Below are 9,360 nucleotides of genomic sequence, written 5' to 3'. Positions count from 1 at the left end.
CCCCTTTGGTCTGGAGGAAGTGGGAGGATTCAAAGGAGAAATTGTTAAGGGTGAGGACCAGTTCGGCCAAACGAATGAGAGTGTCGGTGGAGGGGTACTGTTGGGAACGTCTGGAGAGGAAAAAACGGAGGGCTTGGAGGCCCTGGTCATGGCGGATGGAGGTGTAGAGGGATTGGATATCCATGGTGAAGATGAGGCGTTGGGGGCCGGGGAAGCCAGCTCCTAGAGTGAGTAGAATCCCTGACACTCCTGTTTACATCTGTCAGCCAGGACTCTCTGCTTGGGGCTGTTAACCTGGTCCAATCAGGGAACACATATTTTGTTAGGCCCACCTGGGTGAATCATTACTTCCCTCCCCCTCTGAATCCTGGGATGATGTCCATTAACTTTCCTGTAGCTTCTCCTGGGGTGTTTTCGCACAAGGTCTGGTTTCTCCAACACTGCCTTGGATACTAATGGCATGCACCGGACTCATCTCTTGCGCCCAGAGCATCTTCTTCAGGCGACAATGATGTTGAGGCTGTGTCATGTGTTGTGTCCATCTCATCCTCAGTGGTCCCTTAGACACTAGGCAGAGAGAGAGAACCATGGATTCTGACAGCCTTGCTTGATGTTCTGAGGGGCCGGGCATGTTTTGCAAAGTTGCAGCTTTCATGTGGTCCACATGCTTATTCTGGACTGCCTCACCTCCCTGAACTTCGTACGTCACGGGACCTGACCTCATATCAATCATGCGTTTTACCCATGCAGGGCTGTGATTCCCATGGTTTCAACACCAAACCCTGAACTAAACTGCCTCTCTCACTTAGAAGAGTCTAGTCCAGCATTGGCATTCCTGGTACTGTTTTACTCTCCCCCCCATCCCAGGAAGATCAGATTTAACCTGGCGCGGAGTCTTCTCCCCCTTAGCAACTCTGCTGGACCTGTCCCTGTAGTTGCAGTGAAGAGTGCTCTGATAATCAAACAGGACAGTTTGGTGTCAAGTGAAACTGTAGGCTATTTCATTTAGCCTGCTTTTGAAGTTTGGACTGATCTATCCACCAGCCCATTGGATGTTGGATGGTATGGAGCTATTCTGACATGCTAAATGTCATTTGACTTCTGGAAGTATTCGAATTCCCTGCTGATAAATGATGGCCCGTTGTTTGTGACCAACATTTCCAGGAAATTGTGTATTGCAAATGCTGCTCATAACCTTTCAAATGTCGTGCCTGTGTTTAACAAATGAACCTTAATCTCATCCAAACATTTTAAATGAGCATCTAAAATGACTAAAAGCATAGAGCTCATGAAAGGATCGGTGTAGTTGAAATGTAAACGAGTTCAGGGTTTGCCCAGCCATTCCCATGAATGTGGGGGAGAAGCTGGCAGTAATTTGTGTCCTTATGAGAACTCTGGGCACTATCCACCAACACTACTATGTCAGCTTCCAATCCTGGCCCCAAACATACCTTCTCACTCACATCTTCATTTTGAAAATCCCTGGAAGACGCTGCTGGAGGTTATCCAGTATCTAGCAGTGAATTTTGCTTGGGATGATCACTCCTGCTCCCCACAATAATATGCCATTGTCAATGGTGATCTGGTCTCGCCAGGTCCAGAAAGGTTTTAATTCCAATTGTGATGACCTTTTTGGTTCCCCCATCACTACCAGCTGGTTTAATTTTACCAGGATGGGATTTTTCTGTGTCCGCAATCTGATATTGTCAGTGGTGACCGGAAGAGTGTCTAGAAAGTTTAAAACCAGAACGGACTCTTGCAGTGGTGGCATCATTGGTGGTATATCTGCCAGTGGCAGGTGACTCACCACATCTGCTTTTGCCACTTGGCCTCCTGGACAAAGCCTTCCATATGCATCGCATCATCTGTCGCCATTTCTGCCACCTACAAAAAGACCACATCACCAGAGATATATTTTCCTCCCACCCCTATCCGCTTTCGTTAAAGACCATTCCCTCCGTGACTTCCTCGTCAGGTCCACACACCCCATCAACCCACCATCCCCTCTCAAAACTGACCCTTGCCACTGCAGGAATTGCAAAACCTGCACCCACACCACACCCCTCACCTCCATCCAAGGTCCCAAAGGAGCCTTCCACATCTGTCAAAATTTCACCTGAATTTCCAGATATGTAATTTACGACATCCATTGCTCCTGACGTGGTCTCCTCTACATTGGGGATATAGGATGCCTACTCGCAGAGCGCTTCAGCGAACATCTCTGGGACACCCTCACCAAACAACCCCACAGTGCCATCACCGAAACTTCAACTCCCCCTCCCACTTTGCTAAAGACATGCCAGTCTTGGGCCTCCTCCATCACCACTCCCTCACCATCTGACGCCTGGAGAAAGAATGCCTCATCTTCTGCCTCGGAAACCTCCAACCCCATGGCATCAATGTGGATTTCACCAGTTTCCTCATTTGACTTGTCCTATCTGTCCATCTTCCTTCCCACCTATCAGCTCCACCCTCCCCTCTGACCTACTACCATTAGCCCCACGACCATCCACCTATGGCTCTCTCAGCTAGCTTCACCCTAGCCCTACACCCCTCCCATTTATCTCTCCACCTTCTTGACTCCCAGTCTCATTCCTGATGAAGGGTATTTGCCCAAAATGTCGATTCTCCTGCTCCTCGGCTGCTGCGTGACCTGCTGTGCTTTTCCATCATCACACTCTCAACTCTAATCTCCAGTATTTGCAGTCCTCACTTCTGCCCTCCCGTACAAAGTGTTCCAACTTGTAATTGAACGCACTTGGAATTTGATCTGAAGCAATGAGTGACGCAGCTTTGTCCTCTTTAAGTAGCTGAAAAATGTGTTGCTGGAAAAGCGCAGCAGGCCAGGCAGCATCCAAGGAGCAGGAGAATCGACATTTCGGGCATAAGCTATTCTTAAGGAATGAGGAAGGTGTGCCAAGCAGGCTAAGATAAAAGGTAGGGAGGAGGGACTTGGGGGAGGGGCATTGGGAATGCGATAGGTGGAAGGAGGTTAAGGTGAGGGTGATAGGCCGGAGAGGGGGTGGGGGCGGAGAGATCAGGAAGAAGATTGCAGGTCAAGAAGGCAGTGCTGAGTCCGAGGGTTGGGACTGAGATAAGGTGGGGGGAGGGGAAATGAGGAAGCTGGAGAAACACATTTTCCAGCTCTGACCTCCAGCATCTGCAGTCCTCACTTTCTCCTCTTTAAGTAGTCCTAGCAGGGTGTTGTGGTCCATTACTGTTGTAAGTTTACATCTGTAAAGATATTGGTGTAACTTTCTTACACCAAACATGACCGCCAAACCTCCCTTCCCTGTCTGGGTGTATCTTCATCAGCCAAAGTCTGGGAAGCATATGTTATCAGGTATTCCTCTCCGCTGGGCCATTGGTGAGCCAACACTACCCTGACACTGCATGGGGAGGCATCACAAATTAGTGCCACATCTCACTTGGGATTGTAGTGTTCTAACACCTGAGATGACAATAGTTGCCTCTTTACCTCCCTAAAGTCTATATTTTGGCTACAAGACCAGTTCCAAGATTGACCCCTTTTCAATAGCAAATATAGGGGTGCCAGGATGGAGGTCAAGTTGCAGATGAATTTTTCATAATAATTTACCAATCCAAGGTAAGGCCTAAGCTTCAGTACAGAGAGTAGTTGGGAAGCTATTGGAGAGGATTTTTAGGAATTAGATATACGCACATTTAGAAAAGTATGGCCTATTAAGGGACAGTCAGCACAACTTTGTGTGGGGCAGGTTATGCCCTACTAACTTGATTGAAGTTTTTGAGGTGGTGATGAAGGTGATCAATGAGGTAGAGCAGTGGATGTTGTCTATAAGGATTTTAGTAAAACTTTCAACGAGGTACCTCATCCAGAAGATTACGATGCATGGGATCCATGGTAACATTGCCATTTGGATTCAGCATTGGCTTGTCTGTGGTTAGAGGGTAGTATCGGAAGGCTGTTTTCTGGGTATTACAGGAAGGATGTGGAGGTTTTGGAGAGATTGCAGAAGAGATTTACCAGGATGCTGCCTGGGTTAGAGGGCATGAGCTATAAGGACAAACTGGGGTTGTATTTACTGAAGTAATGAATATTGACGGGAGTCCTGATAGAAGTTTATAAAGTTTTGAGAGGATAAGACAGGGTTGAGAGTCAGAATTTTTTTTAAAACATCAAATACTAGGGGTATGCATTTAAGGGAAGAGGGGAAAAATTCAAAGGAGATGTGAGGGCAGTTTTCTACACAGAAAGTGGTAGGTGCCTAGAACGTGTTGCCAGGGATAGTGGTAGAGGCAAATACAATATGGATGTTTAAGGGGCTTTTAGATAAGGACATGAATAAGCAAGTAATGGAGGGATATGGACCTTGGGAGACAGAAGGGATTAGTTTAATTTGGTGTCATATTCAGCGCAACATGTTGCAACACTAAGACAACAGTAGATAGCAGTTATAGCAATAGAAGTAAGTAAGTCTTGGCACCATGTTTGAACACCAATGTCACCATTGAGCCCTCAGAATTTTTTTTTCTTCCTCTCCCTTTCATCATATCTGGGCCAGGCCATAGTTCCACAGCTAGAATGGAGGAAGCCAGGTATGTGTTAAGCCCTGGCAAATTTGAAGGCACGAGTGTCCGTACCTTGGTGATCTTTGGTCTACCGAGCCCTGACCTGCTGAGAATTCCTGTCCACATGCAGGCTCACCCTCCTATAAGATGATAAGACACAAGAGATGAAATGGGCCATTCAGTTCATTGTGTCTGCTGCACCTTTCAGAAAGATTATGACTGATCTAATAATCCTTAACCCCACTTTCCAGCCTTTACCTGATAACCCTTGATTCCATTACTAATTAAAAATCTGTCTATCTCAGCCTTGAATGTAGTTATTGGCCCAGCCTCGACAGCCTTTTATGGTGAGGAATACCATAAATTCACTGTAATCTAAGCAAAACTTCCTCCCCAGCTCTGTCTTAAATGGGTGACCTCTGATTTTGAGATTTATCCCACCAGTCCTAAACTCTCTGCAAGAGGAAACAACCTTTCTATATTTACCCATTCAAGTCTTCTAATAGTCTTGTATGTCTGAATCAGGTCTCCTCTCAGTCTTCTATACTCCAATGAATTCAGCCCTAATCTATTCAAAACATCCTCTTAAGACAATGCCTACACACCTGGTATCAGCATTACAAATCTTCTGTAGACTAGCTCTATTTCTATTTCATTCCCTTTGAAATAAAGCTGAATAACCCATTTGCCTTTCCTATTACCTGCTGAACCTAGATGCTAACTTTTCATGATTTTTGCATGACCCCTCCCGAATCCCTCTGTGCCATGGACTTTCTACATTTTAATTTCATTCAGCCCCTCTATTCTCCTCTAATGAGACAGGAATAATTAATAATTAATGATGTCATAGTTGGAGATCCTCTTGGGAGGAGCCATCACAGTATATTTGAATTTAACATAGAGATGGAAGGTGAGAAGGTATAATCCAATACCAGTGTCTTGTCCTTAAACAAAGGGGACTACAATGGGATGAGGGAGAAGTTGGCTAAGACTATATGGTGGGACAAGTGAGGAACAGTGGAAGACTTTCAAAGTGATCTTACTCAGCAAGAGTATGTATCGGTGAAAAGGAAGGACTGTCGGAAATGGGATAATTAGCCATGGATAACAAAGGAAATGAAAGAGGGTATCAAATTGAAATCCAATGCATACAAAGTGGCAATGTTTAGTGGGAAACTAGAGGATTTGCAAATCTTTAAATAGTCAACAAAAAGCCACAATAAAAGCTATAGAGAAAGATAAGATAGACTATGAGAATAAATTAGCCCAAATATAAAAACAGAGGTCAAACGTTTCCACAAATGTATAAAACAAACAAGTGTGGCTAAGGTAAACTCTGTCGAAAAGTGTGGTGCTGGAAAAGTACAGCCAGTCAGGCAACATCCGAGGTGCAGAAGAATCGACATTTTGAGCATAAGCCCTTCATATGGTAAACATTGGTCCTTTAGAGAATGAGAAGGGGATTTAAGAATGAGAAATGAGGAAATGGCAGAAGCTTTGAATAGGTATTTTGTGTCGGTCTTCACAGTGGAAGACACAAATAACATGCCAATAATTAATGATGAGGAGACTGTGGCAGGTGGGGACCTAGAAATGATCATTATCACTAAAGAGGTAGTGCTGGGCAAACTAATGGGGCTAGAGATATACAAGTCTCCTGGCCCTGATGGAATGCATCCCAGGGTACTATAAGAGATGGCAGATGAAATAGCAAATGCACTTGTGGAAATTTTCCAAAATTTGCAGGACTCTGCAGTGGGTTCCAACTGATGGGAAAGCAGCAAATGTGATACCACTGTTTAAAAAAAGGGGGTAGACAAAAGGCAGATAGCTATAGGCCTGTTAGCTTAACTTCTGTAGTGGGGAAAATGCTTGAACCTATCATCACGGAAGAATGACCAGATATCTGGATTAAAAATTGTCCCATTGGGCAGATGTAGCATGGGTTCATGGAAGACATGGTTGAATTAATTTACTGAAATACTTTGAGGATATTATGAGCACACTGGACAATGGAGATGTGGTATGTCTGGCTTTTCAGAAGGTATTCAACAAATGTTGCAAATAAGGCTGCTGCAGAAGATAAAGATGCGCAGTTTTATGGGTAATGTATCAGCACGATTAGAGGATTGGTTAACTAACATAAAGCAAAGAGTGGAGCTAAATGGGTGTTTTTGTGGTTGGCAATCATGACTAGTGGTGTGCCTCATGGATCAATGTTAAAATTGCAATTGTTTACAATTTACATACATGATTTGGAATTGGGAACCAAGTGTAATATGTCAAAGTTTGCAGATGACACTAAGATGAGTGGTAGAACAAAGTGTGCAGAGGACAGTGAAAATATGCAGAGGGCTTATAGATAGGTTAAGTGTGTTGGCAAGGGTCTGGCAGATGGAGTACAATGTTGATAAATGTGAGGTCATCCATTTTGGTTGGAATAAGAGCAAAATGGACTGCTTTTCTAAATAGTGAAAAATTACAGTATGGTATTGTGCAAAAGGTGAGTTTGCAGGTATAGCAGGTAATTAAGTAGGCAAATGGAATATTGTTCTTCCTTGCTAGAAGGATGGAGTTTAAAAACAGGGAAGTAATACGGCTGCTGTATGGGTGCGGGTGAGACCACACCTGAGTATTGTATACAATCTTAGTCTCCTTACTTGGAGCATTGGAGGGAGTACAGAGGAGGTTCACCAGGTTCCTTCCAGAGTTGAGAGGGTTGCCTTATGAGGAGATATCAATTACACTGGGACTATACTCATTTAGAAGGATGGGGGGGAGTATTATAGGAACATTTAAAATTATGAAGGGAATAGATAAGATAGAAGCAGGGAGGTTGTGTTCACTGGCAGGTGAAACTAGAACTAGGGGGCAGAGCCTCAAAATAAGAGGGAGCAGATTGAGGACTGAGTTGAGGAGGAACTTCTTCACCTAAAGGTTTGTGAATTTGTGGAATTCCCTGCCCCAAGAAGTTGAGGCTATCTCATTATGTTTTTATGGCAAAGATGGATTTTTGAACAGTAAAGGAATTAAGGGTTATAGTGAGTGGGCAGGTAAGTGGATCTGAATCCAAGAAAAGATCTTGTTGAATAATGGAACGGACTCAATTGTCCAAGTGGCCTAGACCTGCTCTTATTTCCTTTGTTCCTGCTAATGTGCATAATCTTACATTTTCTCACATTATATTCCATTTGCCAAGTTTGTGCTGAACCTGGCTATATCCTTTTCAGACTCAGATAAGCTTATCACACAGGAAAGATCCTGTCACGTTCATGATCTTTTCCTCAAAGTGCATAAGGAGCCTGATGCCCCAATCTGATCCACCATACTTAGTCCCCTTAACCTGGTTATGGTTCAGCTTTTCCTGCAACGAGTCAACGAGGAGGTTGAGTATGATCAGAATTGGTGCAAGGTTAGTTTGAGACCATGCCTAACCATGCACAATGGTGAGGTGTCCCCAGTGAGTAATTAAGAACCAAAGTGGATAGGAACACTGTGAACGTCTGACTGAGCATAATGCATCTGATGTTATGCACTGTAATCAGTCACCCTTGGTGTAATGCATATATAGTGGCAGAATTAGAATGAATGACAGCTCTGTGAATGTAAGTTAGCAGAGAGAAGCTATAATAGGGATGGCACGGTGGCTCAGTGGTTAGCACTACTGCCTCACAGCACTGGGGTCCCCGGCTCGACTCCAGCCTTGGGTGACTCTCTACGTGGAGTTTACACATTCTTCCTGTGTCTGTGTGGGTTATCTCCCACAGTCCCAAGATGTGCAGGTGAATTGACCATGCTAAATTGCCTGTAGTTTTAGGTGCATTAATCAGAGGGAAATGGGTCTGGGTAGGTTACTCTTTGGAGGGTCGGTGTGGACTGGTTGGGCCGAAGGGCCTGTTTCCACACTGTAGGGAATCTAAACTAATCTAACCTGGATATGAAACAGTTTGCATCTGTTAATGTGTGCACTTCAATGCTTTGAGGTCCTGAACCAATCTGAACATCTTGAATGGATCTTGTCAGTATGCCTAAGCTAGGGTCATTTAATTTTGAGGGGACTGTAGGTGTTGCTGGTTTGTGTCAACAGACAATAGAAACAAGTACTTTATGGACATTATCTGCTTATTGAGTCTTACACTGATCTGATTTCAATGTTTGAACTTTATTACATTTATGTTAATCTTATTTTCAATATCATTGAATGTACTACAGCAATAAACCAAACTGACTGGATCCAACAGATCAGAGTTTACGTGAACTGAAATGCAGTCGCCTACATTATAGACACTGATTGATTAACTTAGTGGAAACATCTATGATCGAAATAATGTGACATGACTCCTTTTAAACAGTTGTTCAGATAAAGTGTTAACTTTTTTTAAGGATGTTAGTTTTGTTCGTGTTCGTACTAAAATTCAAACTGCTCACTTCAAAATGAGGAGATATAATTTACTTCTGGACGAAGATATGACTGAATCCCTAATGAAACTTCCAGATGAATACAATTATGGAATGTACGCTAAATTCATTGCAGATTATGGTACTCATTACTATGCTTCAGGAACACTGGGAGGTGTTTATGAGTTCATTCTTGTTCTGAATAAGAAGATATTGGCAGAGTCAGGTTTGTGACATTTAATACTTTTGTTGTTTAAAGCAAGTTAGAATAATACAATAGTACAGTAACATTTCATCAAGGGGAAGAGATGAAATATTAGTTCAAACTCTGTTGTATTGCACAGCAATTACAATAACATAACTTTGTGATTCATTTATTCTGCCTGCTGCAATGGACGGGGAAAGTATGCA

General features: G+C 43.5%; 1 protein-coding gene across 1 annotated transcript in view; it reads left to right on the top strand.

Annotated features, from left to right (window-relative positions):
• LOC122554384 (complement component C8 alpha chain-like) overlaps positions 1-9,360 on the top strand; it is a 53,072-nt gene that overhangs the window by 29,162 nt on the left and 14,550 nt on the right. The window contains exon 7 of the mRNA XM_043699308.1: positions 8,935-9,175. Coding sequence (XP_043555243.1) covers positions 8,935-9,175 — 241 coding nt within the window. The remainder of the gene's footprint in view (positions 1-8,934; positions 9,176-9,360) is intronic.

Source organism: Chiloscyllium plagiosum, chromosome 11 (genome assembly GCF_004010195.1).
Source record: "Chiloscyllium plagiosum isolate BGI_BamShark_2017 chromosome 11, ASM401019v2, whole genome shotgun sequence".
In the NCBI taxonomy this organism is placed as follows: Eukaryota; Metazoa; Chordata; class Chondrichthyes; order Orectolobiformes; family Hemiscylliidae; genus Chiloscyllium; species Chiloscyllium plagiosum.
The sequence above is the reverse complement of the archived record's forward strand: the minus strand, read 5'-3'. Positions and strand labels throughout refer to the sequence as shown.